At 54.7% G+C, this 15,716-nt stretch overlaps 5 protein-coding genes across 5 annotated transcripts; 1 reads left to right on the forward strand and 4 right to left on the reverse strand.

Moving 5' to 3' along the window:
• The first annotated feature begins 276 nt into the window (after positions 1–276).
• On the forward strand, positions 277–1,395 carry B0I36DRAFT_386223 (uncharacterized protein). Its single transcript, XM_046161101.1, has 2 exons — positions 277–993; positions 1,081–1,395. The coding sequence occupies exons 1-2, from the start codon at positions 762–764 to the stop codon at positions 1,233–1,235; spliced, it is 387 nt and encodes a 128-aa protein (XP_046009050.1). The 5' UTR covers positions 277–761; the 3' UTR covers positions 1,236–1,395.
• A 3,310-nt stretch (positions 1,396–4,705) lies between these two features.
• Positions 4,706–6,216, reverse strand: B0I36DRAFT_414146 (mPR-like GPCR protein; the record flags this gene model as incomplete). Its single annotated transcript, XM_046162018.1, has 4 exons — positions 4,706–5,009; positions 5,198–5,428; positions 5,627–6,104; positions 6,155–6,216. The coding sequence occupies 4 exons, from the start codon at positions 6,214–6,216 to the stop codon at positions 4,830–4,832; spliced, it is 951 nt and encodes a 316-aa protein (XP_046009051.1). The 3' UTR covers positions 4,706–4,829.
• A 357-nt stretch (positions 6,217–6,573) lies between these two features.
• B0I36DRAFT_272449 (Delta(24(24(1)))-sterol reductase like protein) lies at positions 6,574–9,008 on the reverse strand. The gene is made up of 3 exons (XM_046151312.1): positions 8,776–9,008; positions 6,925–8,614; positions 6,574–6,865 (listed from the first exon to the last, which is right to left on the reverse strand). Exons 1-3 carry the CDS (start codon positions 8,808–8,810, stop codon positions 6,854–6,856), a joined length of 1,737 nt encoding a protein of 578 aa, XP_046009052.1. The 5' UTR covers positions 8,811–9,008; the 3' UTR covers positions 6,574–6,853.
• Positions 9,009–9,388: 380 nt separating this feature from the next.
• Positions 9,389–11,224, reverse strand: B0I36DRAFT_329232 (uncharacterized protein). The gene is made up of 2 exons (XM_046154695.1): positions 10,599–11,224; positions 9,389–10,542 (listed from the first exon to the last, which is right to left on the reverse strand). Exons 1-2 carry the CDS (start codon positions 11,114–11,116, stop codon positions 9,627–9,629), a joined length of 1,434 nt encoding a protein of 477 aa, XP_046009053.1. The 5' UTR covers positions 11,117–11,224; the 3' UTR covers positions 9,389–9,626.
• Positions 11,225–12,497: 1,273 nt separating this feature from the next.
• Positions 12,498–15,643, reverse strand: B0I36DRAFT_149721 (3-isopropylmalate dehydratase large subunit 2). Its single transcript, XM_046148493.1, has 6 exons — positions 15,422–15,643; positions 14,939–15,348; positions 14,540–14,858; positions 14,243–14,466; positions 13,622–14,162; positions 12,498–13,528 (listed from the first exon to the last, which is right to left on the reverse strand). Exons 1-6 carry the CDS (start codon positions 15,501–15,503, stop codon positions 12,606–12,608), a joined length of 2,499 nt encoding a protein of 832 aa, XP_046009054.1. The 5' UTR covers positions 15,504–15,643; the 3' UTR covers positions 12,498–12,605.
• Between the last annotated feature and the right edge of the window lie 73 nt (positions 15,644–15,716).

Consider the following 15,716-nt stretch of genomic DNA (forward strand, 5'->3'; position numbering starts at 1 on the left):
CTCGTGGTGCTGCGCCAGGAGGCCGAGACGGACATGACACGCAACCTGGGCAGGGGTCTGGGCATGGGACCAGCAGGCGCCCCTGAACTGAACCAGAACCCCCCCCGGCAAGGTTTCGTCGCATACGTACCTAACCGCGCCCGTGATGGCCGCCCCATGCCACCGCCGGCCAAACGAGATCGGCCGACGTGCCGATGCGGTCTGGCCTGGCTGCCTCGATCCAGCATGGCGCTCCCGGCATGCATCCCTGGCCTGGTCCGTTTCCACCACAGTCGAGAAGGGGGACCCCCAGTCAACCTGAACCTCAGACTGCGACCACGATGGAGACGTCTCAGCGACGGCTAATTTGGACTCGAGGGTCCCCCCGCCCCTGGCCAGCAGGCCTGTTTGGGCTTGCTGTACACAGCCAGCGCGCATTACTGCGCTGTTTCGAGGCGCAAGGGACGGCTTGTGCCTGTCTCTGTCCGGACAGCGGAGAACTTCCAACTTCGCAATCTGGTGCCGAGTGGGGATGGATGCAACTGCAGAAACAGTATAAGAAGGCACCGAGATCGCCTCATCTTGTAGGCTGATCTCGTTTCCTCCCCATCCTTCGATCACCAGAAAACCCTCCAGTCCTACTTGCTTACATTCTCTTTGCCGCCGGTCGGTCTTTGTCGAAAATATCCAAACCATTTTCTACCCCCTTAGACAACTTCGTCAACTTTTCTTGAGTCCGGCTACTCCCTTCTTTCCACAAAAACAATACCCCAACATTCAAAATGAAGTTCTCCCTCGCCACCATTGTCCTCGGCCTTGCTGCCTTCTCCTCGGCCGCCATCCTTGACACCGAGGGCATCCGCAACGCCGAGCGTGACGCCGTCATCGTCTCCCGCCAGAACGCCGGCCGCCCCGTCCCCAACGGCACCTGCTGCGTCGCCAACACCTCGCTCAAGCAGGATGCCTGCAACGTCAACGGCGCTGCTGGTCGCTGTGTTCCCGGTGGCCAGGCTTGTAAGCTCCCCTCACTCGCATCGCTCCCGTCCTTGTTCTCCAAAAATTTTTTCAGATAGCTAACCATTTGTTTCTTTCACTCAACAGGCGGCAGCAGACTCAGCTGTGTCGCCCAGGCCAACCTTGCCTGTGACAACAACGTTATTGAGCGTGGCAAGTCCCTTTGCCGCGCCAAGGTCGGCAATGGCTTCCAGGATGGCGCCCGCGTCATCCAGAACCTCAACCAGGCCAAGGTCAACTAAGCGGTTCGTTCATTCGACGCTTTTGTTGTTGAGATCCAGGGGGCGGCGAGCTCAAGTATCAGCGGAGGAAAACTTTAGTTTGGTGTTTTATTGTTTCTGAGGTCCAAGGACTCGCTAGAAGAACTTGACTCGAGAGAAATATAAGCAATTATGACTGGAGAATATTCTGGTTCCCCCTTGAAAACAACTGTGATGATGAGGCTGTGCTGTGGAATGCTGCGGGAAGTAGCTGAGGCTATTCACACCAGACGCTGCACAACCAACAAAAAGCCTTCTGTGTGGTTCTTCACCGTCTTTGTCACTTTCCCGTCTTGGGTAAACCCCTTTCCTCGCAATGGGGGATCCATTTGACGAGTGGACCGCATCTTCGGGATGTAACCCCGTGGCCCGTCACCGCCATGTGCAGTGGAGTTTTCTCGCTATGGCAACACCGAGATAACAGTTTAATTTTGCGTGTTAATTTGCAATTTGCGTATCGATTTGCAAATGACATGCGCCCAGGAGCCCCTATCCAACCAACCAAGCCTGGTCATCCACCGCGGCAAATATAGGTGCTTGGCGGTGTGCTCAAGGCCCAGCGCGGCTATACTATAATGCCTTAATACTCAGAAAACTCACCGCCGTTATGTCGGGTTTAAACACCGCCGACGTCGTTGAGATTGACGGCACTGATGTCGCGTTGACAGCACTCGAGTCCAAACTAGCTGGGATGCTTTGATATTTGTCATGTGGCACATTTTTCATCAGTCGGACTGGACAGAGGACACGAAAGACAAGCACCGACCAACAAGACCAACTGAGAAGACGGATACTCATTGCAAGAAAGCATGTGGTATTACGGGCACAGAAATGGCCGCTACCGTGTGGCCGCTCCTCTTCATAGAAGCGCGACTGTTCAGAATGGTCTTGCGCGACATGCGACAAGGGTCCGAGCTAAACATGACCATTCATGTCTAGTTTGTCGGCCATTTCCCAACTTCGCTTTTTTTTTTTAGTCCATTGACAGGCAGATGCTATATCGTGCATGCCTGATATTCGTGGGCATTGCTGATCTGGTTCGGCTGTATAGCTCAGTCGTTCATCACGACCTTTAACCATTCACGCCTGTCTGACTGCTTGCGTTGTGCTGCCTCCCTTGCTGGGGCGGCCTGCGCTTGCTGTGTCTTCTTCTCCTCATGTCGTGATTGAGAACTCTTGATCATGAAACGAGCCCATTCTGGCTGTTGGTGCTGCCACTGCTGTCTCTGTTGCTGTTGCAGCTCTCGTTCTGCTTCTCGTTGCTTTGCCTGTGATGAACGCGACGGCCGCGACGGGCGCTGTGGTGGCGCCACGCTCCGTGGGATATCAAGTCGCGATCGCTCGCTGAGTTGTCGAGAACGGTCGAGCATGGCCTGAAACCAAATCGGCGGGCCTGGCTGGGCTGTTGTCGCCTGTCCCGCCCTTGATATCTCCGCGTGCTTGTCTCCACGCTGGTGTTTGGCCCTTTGTCAGAATTCCTCTTTCCAACAGTAAAGTATGCATGTGTGTGGCTATGTTGCTAAACGTCGAGCATCAGATAGGCGTTGAACATACCTTGGACCCCTTCTTTCCGCTGCCATGCTTGTCTCTGCCCATTGTGTACCACCGCTGGTGCAGAAGTCTGGTCAGTCACTTAGCGTATCACTTCGACTTTATGTGCATCGGGCTGCCGTGAAGATATCGTGAAGGGTATGAGCAGTACTCGTTCCTTCTCAATGTGTTCGGAATCGTGTCTGTAACGATCAGTGGTATAGAAAGTCAGGTCATTCCAAAGTGAGCCTCTTCCCGCGGACGACCACCATAAGAGAATCTAATAGATCTGAGTGCCTGGCACAAAGATGATGCTTGGTGAGGACGACATCCGATGGTCACGAGATTAGAGTATTGTGGAAGCTGCCTTAGCCCTGCAGGATTTATCCTTGCTGGACAATGGTGGAAGACGCCTGTGCCGGAAATGTAAGCCCTCGCCATAACATTTGTCCTTGATGTAGGAGTATTGATCAAAGAAGGCCGTTCCTGAATACTCCTGATCTAGCCAGAAGACCTGCATGCGACCTCTTCGCATTTTCACAAGACCGGGACAACGCTTAGATTACTAACAAAAGTGACAACAAAGAACTCAATTCCCTGCAAGTGTTATATGCGATGATCACAGGAAACTCACCCTATCGGGTAATGGCAAACACTTGATGGATCAGCCACCAAACGAACGTCGGTGAGAAACTGGTAAATGAGAGACGAGAAGTAGCAAAGAGTCGAAACAATAATACCGGCCTAACACTTCATGGCTTCAAAGTTGGATGCTGCGCATTGCGCCACCAGCACTTGCAGCTACCTTTGGTTAAACATGAACCGCATCCGCTCGCATAGAGGTCCTAGCGCCGCTCTACGTCTCAACCAGTAATCAACTGAAAAAATTAACCACAACGGCTAGGAAACTTTTTCTCGCTGGTTTTGCAAAGCCATAGGAAACTGAAAGGTGCCTTCATGGCGATCACGTTTCGCGTTTTGCGGACTTGTGACACTGTGTCTAGCCGGTTAGAATATGCTTGGTTTCCAAGTGCGTATGAAACGATCGTTATATTACACTGAACGAATACAAAGCGATGTTGCATATGTTTACACACCGTGTTGATGGGATGCACCCGGGCGGATTCGACTATTGCCTTAAATTGGGTCCGTCGAATCGAGGGTTCCCAGTGATTGTGCACCATTCGGCAACTAGAGCAAAATATAGCTTGCTTGGATGTTCCAAACAAGAAGTAGTCTTTTGAGCTACTCGAACTCGGAGAAAGATGTTTCAATCTTGCTTTGATACCAGGCTATTGCAGTTTTGAAGCATTCTTCCATTGTGGGATTTCTGTCCTCCTTAAGTTCACCGTCTACGAAGGCAAAGCGAGAAAAGGAAGGTGTGTGGTTTGGGGGGGGGGGGGGGTTGCCGACATAGATATGGACGGACAGTCGGACGGCTATGTAACAGGAAGAGTTCGGCCGAATTGTTTCTTTGTGTTGAGTATGTACTGCAGCAACGCAGACTAGATGAATTCCGACTGTCCTCTCAGACACCCAATTTATCTTGGGAACAGCTCATTCCTGACAATTCCACGACTTTTACGAACAAAGGAAGCTCGCTGGAACGCCGTGGCTGAGTGGACTTCTACGTTGGTTTTTCAGGCCCCAACACGATAGCGGAGACGCACGCCTTCCAGAAGCCCTGGCTCTTCGGCACTGACAGAGGAGGCAATGAATTTGACAGGGTTCAAGAAAGCATGTCTTTGAAAGTGACTTCCGAGTTATGACAAGATGAAAGAAAATGGTGTCTCCCCGCGGTAGGTTCATGGTTTCTATGTAGAGTCATCAACAATCAATTGCGCCGACATGAAAGGGACCAGCCAGCACGACTGCGATTGTGCGCCCTGTCAGAGAGAGCAATCAGCTCAGCATTCTTCCTTCTAGTCTATGCTAGTTGCATCATGTATTCTAGGTGTCTCTTCGTTCTAGTCTATGTCTATTTTCCAGTGGATTTCTGGCACGCGGATCCGACGTCCCAACTCATGTGAAGACAAGCAAGCTCCGTCAGGATTCTTGACCCGTTGCAGGCACAGGACAGCGAGGATGTCGATAGTTCCAATCAAAGGCACTAAAGATGCCGTAGAGGTGAGCAAGGGCGCCCAGAACGACGAGCACATGGAAGAGCTGATGCGAAGCGCCCCAGATATCGTACTTGTTCGGCCTCGAGGACTCTGGCCAATGTGTCTGGAAGCCACTGAATCAGCGAACCGGTCAACAACAATAGGCAACCAGACAAAGACAGGCATGTGGTTCACGGGCGGCATTTGATCTGGCCCGACAACGACGACCAACGTCGATGCAAGTGATGAAATACCAGACAAGGATGACCCTGCTTGCTGACAAGAATCAAAGAAGCACTCGAGTCGACTTACGGCGTAGACGACTGCGCCGAGCAGGATGAACACACCCTCCAGGTAGTAGTACCTAAGTCCGGACTGTTTGTCAAGCTGGCCGTAGGGAAAGATGAGGACGGCATGCGCGATTGGCGCAAAAGCAGACAACCCCGTGGCCACGAATGCCCAGAGCCGCAGCATTCGCCACTGCAGACTTTGCAGCCTGGCATCGAGCACGATGAGTGCTGTTATAACGGACAAGGTGGTGATCTGTAGGTTTTGTCCGTGTTAGCATGTACGTAGTCAGGCCACCAAATTCCAAAGAGTCCCCCGTAACTTCAAGTGGCTCTGGAAATAAGGGCCCGATTTTCAGCAGTGACTTTTGTTTGCCACGTCTCCTTGACGTTGCCGACTTCCACACAGCAGCACAGCTGATGGATCGACAAGGTCGGGACGAGAGACGCTTACCATGGCCCAATACCCATTCCGCAATCCTGGCTCGCAATAAAAGCACATGTACAAGCCGCTCAGAAAGCTGCCCCAGATCTGCAACACAATCGCCGCGTAATCAAGCCTGACCCAGCGCTCCGCCATCGCCCTCGAATGGCACACGAGGACATGGTACACGGCCGACACGCCGAAGCACACCGCGCTGGTGAACAGGAAGAAGCGGATCATCAGAATGTCCAGCCACGACGCGCCCGGGTACCACCGGGAGGACATGAGCGGAGTGAAGAGGCACACGTCGAATAGAACCACCGCGGCGACGAGGAACACCAGAGATGGGATCAGGTGGCTGTAAATGTTGACCGACTCGTTGTGCAGATATGCCAGGGATGCGAGGCACTCGGCCGTCGACTGCGTGACCGGGCGGAAACCTGTGCGGATCCGGTCCGTCTGGGCGTACCACGACGGCACTTGGTCCCAGGTGAGTAGCTGCGGCGGCCTCACCCATGCTGACGAGAAGAGAGACTTGAAAGGCAGCCATGGCGATACCGTGTTGGTTTTGGCTGGCCAGTCCGGCTCAAGTGATGACGACGACAACGTCTCGCGACCATCCTTGTTCAGTCTTCCTTCTTTGTCCAAGTGGTGGGAGTTGCCTTTGCGAGCGCGTTGTGTGATGATAGCCATGTGCACCCAATGCTAGGAAGATGTGAGTGCTAGAAAGCGGTTTCGTCTTGTACAAGTGAACATTTGTCAATGAACAACAGCGCGCCCGCAGACAGACATCTGATACAGTTTGTTGAGGTCGTGTGTCTCAACTCTGGCTTACACTATGCCACAGCAACTAGCAATCGAGCTGCAGATCCTCGCTAGGCATAGAGTAGCCAATGAGCACGCCACGTGGTGCGCCAAAGTGAAGGAAGCACATGCCAGCCGCGACGCAATATTGTCCCGCACTTATAGGCAAGATTCAGGTCCAGAATGCATTAATTCATTATCAGTGTCCTATCGAGCCTACCCGACATGTATATCCACAGGCCCAAGCTCGATTCCCATGCAATTAGAAGGCCAAGATGATACGTAAAGTATTGTACAAGAAAATGGTAACAAGTCGCCGTGTAAGTGTGGCTGGCAGTCGGACTATACTGCGAGCGAAAATGTCCATCGTCACGGGCCACACAAGGCACATGCTTGTGCGACATAATTTGCGATGATATGCACCGCAGTCTGATGAGCTGCTCGATAGCAAGCTCAGATGACGTACTGTTTGGCCAATCAGCTCGCTGGACTGTATTCCGAAACGAAGTGTAGAGATGACTTACAGGGATGAAGAGGTACGGCACCTGGCGCTCGTACTCCTTCCAGGCATCGCCGTACTTGATGCGGCAACGCTGGATGTCTCTCGTGGCACGGTGAATGATCATACCAACAAAGAAGACAGGGTAGAACCATGGAAACGGGCTGTCGAAACCCGTAATAAGACCCCAACTGACAGCAAAAAAGACATCGCAAGTGTAGGCGATCTTGCGGGCATAACCCCACCAGCCGTCCACAAGCAAGCTGTCGCCAGTGCTGGTGGGGATGGTCTTGGGGTTGTCAATGTAGATCCAGGGCAACGCGGGGAACGTGTAGCGCTTGATGAGCTTGCCACGCTCCATGGCGCGGAAGGCGTTCTTCTGGCCGTTGGCCTGGTCCCACACGCAGTAGACACCAAGATAACTCACAAAGAGGAGGCCGAGAGCCCACTTGTTCCACGCGTACTCGGAAGGGTGGTGGTTTGCCAGGTAGAGAGTGCAATGGCAGTATGAAAGAGGAACACCAGCCATGTTCCAGAAGATAAGCATGAAGCCCCACTTCTCGTAGTACATATCCCACGTCGAGATGATCAGCTGCTCGCCCTTGGAGCAAGCGTTGGCGTAGAGGTAGTGCGCCATGACCAGGAACCACATCTCGCCGGTCACATAGCCATATTGGTCATACTGGCGGGCGGCACCAGCAGCGCTGATACCGAAGAGGATGTACCAAGGAATACGGACCTCGTAGAACATCTTGAAGTCAAGAATGCCAAACATGCGAGGGTTGAGCTCGGCACCCATGAAGAAGTCGTAGATCGGGTAGCCAGTCATGCGGTGCTGAGCACCACGGGCAAGCGCTGAGAAGTATGCCACAAAGGAGCACAGAAAGCCCGAGAGAATGCCGACAGACATGATAGGACCGAACTCGTCAAGGAAGGTGTAGATGGGGAACCAGCCAGTGAAATGAAGCACCGCCATGGTGGCAATGGTAATGTAGAAACTGACGAAAGCCGAGCAGTAGTACTGGAGCTGCTTGCCGTCCTCGAATGGCAGCGGCTTGCCATATCCGTAGACGCCAGGGGCAAAGATGTACAGGACAGCCTCGAAGACGTAGTAGACCCAGTAGATCTTCCACGCTTGCAGGGTCGGGAAGGCCCCAGTGTAGATGAGGTGACCGAGATGGCTGAAGAAGTCAGACAGGGACTGGTCCTGCGCGGGCAGTGGCAGCTTGCCGTCGTAGTAGGTCGCGCCAATCCACATGTAGTACATCAAGGCCGGGAATCCGATCATGAGTCCTAGCGCACCGAAGCTGCCACCGAACTCGAAGTGCGGAGAGTAGTCGATCCGCTTGTCCAAGCCGGGGGCCCAGCCGTCGACCAGATTCTTATGGTCAACCTTGTCTGCGGCGGCCTTGGCCGGTGTGGGCGGTGCGACCTCGCTTGTTGCGTGGCCATTCGCGTGGCCATTCGAGGTGCCATTGGGGGCCTTGGCTTCGTCAACGAGTTCGAGAGAAGTGTCGGCCACGTCAGAGTCGTCGGTGTGCTCGATGAACTTGCCCGTACGTCTGCGAGCGACTGTCTTCTTCTTGGGGGCAGTCTCGGCGGCGGAACTGGACTCGCCCTCGTCGGAGGCACCGTCGATGCCATTGAGCGGTGTCCTGCGGCGCGAGGTACGGCGGCCGGGCGTCTCCACCATTCCCTCGTAGAGCTCCTTCTTGCTGTTGCGTAAAGAGATGTCAGTGAATGGGATGGCGATATGTGCTAGTAGGAGCCAGAGAGTGAGCTGTACTCCCAAGCTAGCATGGGCTCAAGAGATCCTCGCGCAGGCGTGGGTTTGCGATCGGCCAGGCAAGCGTAGCTGGGTATGGACGTGACCTACCGAGGAGTCGCACGGAGCGAGTATCGACCAGACATGATGGCGGTGCGTGCAAGGCCGGGGACGAGTGCCGCTTCTGCTGGATCGGGGCAGTTGCAGAAGGTTGTGAAGGAATAAAGGAGTGGCAGCGAGACAAAAGTTCGCGAAGTACAGTGTCGTGTCGTGGGCGCGGGCAGACCGAGACACGGACACGGGGTGCTTTTTTTGTTGATCCAGTGGCGAGCGCCAGGGCCAAACACAAACAAAGTGCGGTAGCCACGGGGCAGCAATAGTACAGCGCAATTAGCAGCGGCAGTATTGGCAGTGGCAGCGGGCGGGTGCGGGCTTGGAGGCTTGCTCCTTCCATTCTCTGTCCGAATGGGACAGCTGGCACAGCGCCCATTGGCTGCCACCACGGCCAATGGACCACATGGGTACCTCTTGGGCAGGTATCCGGCCACCTTGCAACCGCGCACAGGTACTTGCCGCACCGGGGTCATCTCAGGGGTTTCTCCCATGCGTCGGGCTGTCCAATCATGTCGCCTGCCCAGCAAGCCTCATTTCCCCCACATATCCGCTCGGGGATCCTCTCTCACTGCAAGTCACTCCATCGTATTCTCGGGGCGGACCTTGCACGCACAGCCTTCCGATGATGATCACTGAATGAATCAATGGCCGATCACGTCATGCGCTGTGCTCGATCCTCACGGACGGTACTGCATTGGATATGTTCTACTCAATCAGATTTCCTAGTGTCAGTCTGGCTGCTTCGAGGCTCTTTCCGCCTCGAACCTCTCCTGGTCCAGGTCCCACGTCGTTCTACTTGGACTGCATCCTTAGTCTGGCGCGTATATGCTATTAAACGTCCGGGCTCCTCACATAATGGGCGAAGGTGATCGTGGCATCCGTGGCCGCCGACTGCCTCCGACCCGTCCCCGTGGTGGCACCTCCTGCCATATAGAGAGTTGCTGGCCGACCCCATCATTATCAAAGTTATTCTTCCCTTCTTCCTCGTCGTCCTCCTCGCTGTCGTCATAAACATTTTCTTGGTGATGAAGCTGGTTCCTTGGTGATGCCTGTGGCCTTCGCAACGCTGTCCCGTGTTCGGAAAGCGGCTGGGTATGGTCCGGCTGCCCATCGACATCTCCAGCCTGGGTTAAAGGTCTTTTTGAGATCTCACATGTTGTAGTGACGCTGCGGCCCCGAGACGTACTTCGACTCCGCCATTCCTCTTCTTCGTACGAGTCATCCGGCTCCTCAACTAGCTGGCCGACTTGCTTAGGCCACTCGCCAAACTCGGTGGTAGGTCCGTCGCCCCGATCACGCACTCGGCAGTCGATAACCTGAGCTGCAGGCGCTTTAATGGACAGAGATCTCTTTGCAGGTGGTACCTCGAAAGCAGGTACTGGTAGGTGAGCAGGAGTTGGTTCTGCAAGTCCACGTGGCCTGGCCAACACAAGAGCCCGCTCTGGATTCGGTGTTGAGGGAGGTACTAAACTGGTTGTTGACAATGAAATCGATGGCCTGTCCTCTCGCCCGAAAGTCTTTGAGCCCCTGTGCGTAAGTGGCACGCTAGGATCACGTCTTTTAGACTCATATCTTCGCATCTCCTTCTCGACGGTGCGCTCAATGTATCGCTTGATGTGTTTTACATTGTCTACCATGAGGGAGGATAACAGTTGATCGTTGGCTTGGCTAGTTCTCGCATGATTGGCGCAATGGATTCCCAATTCTTTAATGTGCTTCGAATGCTGCTTAAAAATCTCCATTATTTGGAGGTGGTTACTCCTCCTGCTGACAATTAGCAACCACGCGCCTACAGCCATAGGCTCAGCCTATACACTTACACTTCTGCTTCGAATATTTCAGAAGCGTAACCGCGGTTGATAGTACGCTCGAGATTATGAAGCCCGACCAACAGTGACAAGCTCGATTGAGCAATTTGGAGGTTTAGTTTCAGCTCGACCATATCTGGTTTCTTGAACTGCCAACGGATGAAGGAAACTGCAGTATTCAGGAGTCTCGTGTCGCTCCAGTTGATCTCTGTAAAAGCATCGGCCAGCTTCCCTGCGCTCTTGCTGACGGACCCACACTGCGCCTTGATGTCTTTGGCAAGTCGTTTAAGACGCTGCGCCTCTCGTGACTTCCTGTTAGTGAGGCTGGGAGGCAAGGCGCTGGCAAGTTCTAAAAAGATTTTGATTTGTGTTTCAAATGAGCGGGCGAGTCCGAGGAAGCTGTAGACCTCGTCTGGTATGTCGCCTTTCTGCTTGAAACACTTGCTGACCTTGAAAATAGCGGAAACTAATTTGCTAAGGATGTCGACACCGCCAAACGCGGCTCCGACAATGGCGAGGGCTTCTGCCATTATCAATAGTAATTATGAGTTTGCGTCAGTTGCCAGCGCGGGAGTAATTGATGGTGTATTTGACGTTGGCATGTCAGTTTGTCGTTGACTCTGGGAGACGGGCAAACAAGGCCAGCACCCGGCGGGGGCGACAATTCTTTCTTTATACGTGCTGTCCATCGCGCATAGCTACAAGTTGCTCTGCTGTCCAAGTCGCGCCTGCCTGGCATCGAGCCTGACAAAATCATGCATCAAGGCACTGCGCTGACAAGGTGTCAACGTCCTCAACCAACCAAGCATGTCCTTCCCCCCCTCCTGCGCATCCTTTCTCCGCACGAAAGGCTGAGGGAAACGGCTCTCTCATCCTTGCACCCCGTCCAAGTCTTTTCTCGACCAACAAGTCCACGATTGGGCTTTATCTGCCACGACATGAGGTCGTCGAACATCATACTACCACTCCCGACAATAGTATATCACATGCCACGGCTTGTTGAACATATGGCACCGTCAAATCAATGCATCCGAGACCGATCAGAAATTGCACATTCGTCGAACCTCATGGTTGTCAAAAGAGCATCCGCCGAGTCGTGGTGGCTTTCATCATGGAGGGCAGATGCTACCTTGGAGTTGTTGCATCGCCGCAGCTTCAGGCAGCCTCTTGGCAGAGCCTTGCGCTGGCTACCACTCACTTCCTCCCACTTGCGATCATGCGACCTTAGACGTCCGACTCAGCCTGCTGCTGCTGCTGCGGCTGCGGCTGCGCGCTGTCGCCTTTATTGGCTCTCGATGGATATCGGGTGCATCAACCGGGAGCAAAGTCGCTTTGTAGGCTTCGTCGACCATTTGTATAATTGGCGGTATGTGCCGAGAAAAGCGCCACACCAGGGACGCGATATGCCGCTTGTCTGTGTTTGTGACAACGATGACGAAATTTCCAGACGGCAGATCAATCAACGCCTCTCGAGCGCTGTACATTCAAGACATGGATGTTGCGAATGGACTAGCTTTGCAATCAATCCTTCAGCCGAAAGCTTCCTTTTCAGGAGATCTTCCAGGCGTAATGCTTCAAAGTGATTCCAGAGTCTAAGAGGGTTCAGGCCCGAGACCATACCGACGACGAAAAAGACGGCAGCCGAATCCCGAATGAGCTGAAAAGTGTTTACCGAAATTCGATAGCCTTTTCCTGTACCGGTAGTGTCAACTTGACCACTTATTGTTCTGGCGTCTTGAAACATGGCGCTATTGGCTCGTGAATCCAGAGAAGCTGAACAACGTGAAAGCACCCTGGTCTCCATTACAATTTCATTGGATGTGCCCCAGGAGTGGCTCCGTCCCTCTTACAAACCGTGATGGTTCAGTAGATTAAAACAGCACATGCCTGTCTCTGAACGGCCCTCGGAAGATCTAACGGGGCATCTTCCCGTTTCGTTAATCTCGGTTGATATGTCCAAGTTAACTTATACACTCTGTAAATAATTGAGCCACAAAAATAAACCGTTCCATAATGCTTCTACCAATTCAACGAGCCCGCCGCCCCTGCCGAGCCGCCGTGACTCTGCTTGAGCGACTTCGTCACTCCCCGACTGCCGCTCGTGAGGGCGTCAAAGATCTTTTTACCAAACTTGTTGAACGCGGGCGCCACGCCGCCAAGACTGGTCAGGCTCTTCTCCATCTGGCTGAGCTCGAACGCAAACTCCTTGCCGCCGACGCGGGCGACGTTGGCGACGAGATCGACGTCGATGCCCGCGCCGTCCTGCGCGGCCTCGTAGAACGCCTCGTCCGTGATGGTGATGCCCAGGAGGCCCAGGCTGGGCTGGTTGCGCGAGTAGATAAAGGCAAACGACTTGGCGATGACGCACTCGACGCCCACGCCGAGCAGGGCCTGCACGGCCTCCATGCGGGACGAGCCGCACCCGAATGCCTTGCCGGCGACGACGACGGTTGAGCCGTCCGCCACCCGCTGCCGAAAGTCTGGGTTCGTGTATTCCAGGCAGTGCGTGCCGAATTCCTTGTCGTCCTTGGCCGTGACGAGGAACTGCGCTGGCGCGAGGGCGTCCGTGTCGATGAAGTCGCCTAGTCGATAGATTGTAGCGGATATGCTCTTGAGGGTGCTGGCGGCTTCCTCTTGGGACGCATTCGTGTCGTCGTCGGTGCTCGCAGCAGTAGCGATTGTCTTGGAAGCTGCTTCTGCTGTCCCGGATGTGTTGTCACCTGCGGACGGCGGTTCCACAGTCGAGGAGTGGCCTTCTGGCTCAGCGGGCTCGACCCATTGCGGTTCAGCGCCGCGAGGCCCCGAGGATAATGAGCCTTTGCCCTTGACTCTATTCCATTCATCCTCGGAAATCTTGGAAATGAGCTCGAGCGGTGAAGTCATCTTCATATCAAATGACGAGGCTGCCACGGTTGCTGCAGACGCAAGGTTTCCGATGGAGCCTAGATGTCTCCGTGTTAGTCAAAGTACGTACGCCTTGTAAGATGACAGCATCATCCCACTGAGAAGTTGCCAGAGGAGTACAAGTAACTCACCAGGACCCATCCTATTCTTGAAATTCCGGTTCTGGCTGCTCAGCCACACCTCGCCATCGCCAGCAACATCCGTGCTCATGCCGACGCAATAGCTACAGCCAGGAACGCCAATCTCAAAACCGGCCTGCTCATACGCATCCGCGAGACCAGACTTTCGCAGCTTGTCCAGAATCGGCCTGCTGCCCGGCACGACCTTGCGAAGTCCCTTGCTGACGGGCTTCTTGCCGGCCTTGAGACCCGCCTGTAGCACGAGCGCACCCATGATGATGTCCTCCTCGGCTGTAGTGCATGCGCCGATGAAGCAGCCGTCGAGTTCCTTGCCGTTCATCTCGCTGATGGACACGACGTCGTCTGGGCTGGGGTACCGCGCGATGAATGGCTCCGCGTGGGTGAGATCGATGGTGTGCGTTTCGACGTACTCGCACCCGGCGTCGGCCCTGAAGTAGAAGCTGTTGTCCTTGTGCCGAGCCAGCTTGCGCTGGTTGATGAAGTTCTCGGTGATGTGATCCGGCGCAAATATCCCAGTGATGCCGCCAAACTCCTATTTAGGGGCGTAGTGCTGTGATCAGTTTCCAAGTCCTCAAAATATTAATGTTCTGCGCCGGGGGGAGCATCGCTTACGGTAGTCATGTTGGCAACAGCAAAGCGGGCATCGGGACTGAGATACTCCAGGCCCGGTCCTGTGTACTCGACGACCCTGTCTGCCGCCACAGTGTTTCTCTTGAGCTGCTGCAAGACGTAGAGGATGACGTCCTTGCCACCGACGCCTCTTGGTGGTTTGCCGACGAAGCGGATCTCGACGACTTCAGGGACCTTGAACCAGGTCTCACCCGTAACCAAAGCCACTAGTTTTGGAAGCCTCTGGTCAGCGCCACGCATCATTGTAGGTCTGCAGGCTTTGGAGGTCCGAAGACTTACTCGTGACATCCGCAGCGCCCATGCCGATCGACAAGCACCCATTAGCACCGCTGCTGCAAGTGTGGCTGTCACTACCGATGATGAGCATGCCCGGCTGTGTCCGCTCGCGGAAAAACTCCGTGTGCATAATGGTGTAGTTGTACCCCTGATACTCGGTCATCTTGAAGTCCCTGCGTGCCTTCGCAACCTTGGCCATGAGGTCCTGCGACAGCGGCGTGTGCATGTTGCGCGGCTCGACAATGTGGTCGCCGGCCAGCCAGAGCCGGTCGTTGCGGAAAATGCCTGGGTCGCCGAGGCGGTTGTAGACTTGCACCATGCCCTGGAAATGTTGTGTAAGTCGACCAGGCCTATATAGACCGAGGTGGGTTCCCAGTGAGGACTGCGCTGTGCATCACTTACATGCCAGCTCTGCTCGCTCGACATGATCCAGTCCACACTGACGCGGATCATCTCGCCGGGCCGGACCCAACCTTTGCTCTCGACATCGTGGAACGCAAAGATCTTCTCCGTCACGTTCATCGGCCTCCTGCCCGCGGGCGGCGGGCCAGCCGTCGGCCGCAGCGTGCGCGACGCCCGGTCCGCCGAGTTGAGTGACTCGAGCCACGCCGAGGCCAGGAACACGAGCTCGGAGCGATCATTGTCGGAGACGCCTGTGGTGGCTTCGGTGCCGAGACCCATGCCACCATAGTCGGGTGTGTTTCTCGCTATCGTGACGACCTGCTCGAGAGCATCGGCCTCACGTGGGTGTGAGCTCTTGCGAAGGACTGCTGCTACGGCCCCGATGGCCTTGACTGAATGTGGTTCATGGTCTTTTTAGAGGGGGCAGTCAGCGAGATAGATCTCTTTTAGACATCCGCACGAGGCACAGAAAACGCGACTCACTGTCGATCTGAACCTTGACACCACGCGTGCTGTCGAGCAGCTCGACGAGCTGGGGCACAATGCTCTCCTGCTGGGCACTCATTGATGTATTCAGATTGACGGATACTTCGACCGTCAGTAACAGAAGTACAGAACAGCGGAACCAGACTTCTCACGACACGCGCGCACGCACATGGGACAGCGGCCGCGAACGTTCTTTATCTGTCCCACCAAATGTCCCCTCCTCCTCCCCCATTTCGCACCCCGATGACATAGTGCCACCCCCTCGACTTCCCCAAATCAGACCCCAAGAACC

The sequence above is a fragment of the Microdochium trichocladiopsis genome, assembly GCF_020744255.1.
Source record: "Microdochium trichocladiopsis strain MPI-CAGE-CH-0230 chromosome Unknown B0I36scaffold_8, whole genome shotgun sequence".
In the NCBI taxonomy this organism is placed as follows: domain Eukaryota; kingdom Fungi; phylum Ascomycota; class Sordariomycetes; order Xylariales; family Microdochiaceae; genus Microdochium; species Microdochium trichocladiopsis.

Excerpts from the sequence above, each read along its gene's own strand:
- B0I36DRAFT_386223 (XM_046161101.1), top strand. The coding sequence starts at position 762 with ATGAAGTTCTCCCTCGCCACCATTGTCCTCGGCCTTGCTGCCTTCTCC. Across the intron at positions 994-1,080 it reads TGTTCCCGGTGGCCAGGCTT|GCGGCAGCAGACTCAGCTGT; the intron begins GTAAGCTCCCCT and ends TTCACTCAACAG.
- B0I36DRAFT_272449 (XM_046151312.1), bottom strand. The coding sequence starts at position 8,810 with ATGTCTGGTCGATACTCGCTCCGTGCGACTCCTCG. Across the intron at positions 8,615-8,775 it reads TCGCTCCGTGCGACTCCTCG|CAAGAAGGAGCTCTACGAGG; the intron begins GTAGGTCACGTC and ends TTTACGCAACAG.
- B0I36DRAFT_329232 (XM_046154695.1), bottom strand. The coding sequence starts at position 11,116 with ATGGCAGAAGCCCTCGCCATTGTCGGAGCCGCGTTTGGCGGTGTCGAC. Across the intron at positions 10,543-10,598 it reads GAAATATTCGAAGCAGAAGT|GAGGAGTAACCACCTCCAAA; the intron begins GTAAGTGTATAG and ends AATTGTCAGCAG.
- B0I36DRAFT_149721 (XM_046148493.1), bottom strand. The coding sequence starts at position 15,503 with ATGAGTGCCCAGCAGGAGAGCATTGTGCCCCAGCTCGTCGAGCTGCTC. Across the intron at positions 15,349-15,421 it reads TGTCAAGGTTCAGATCGACA|ACCATGAACCACATTCAGTC; the intron begins GTGAGTCGCGTT and ends CCCTCTAAAAAG. Across the intron at positions 14,859-14,938 it reads CGAGCGAGCAGAGCTGGCAT|GGCATGGTGCAAGTCTACAA; the intron begins GTAAGTGATGCA and ends CAACATTTCCAG.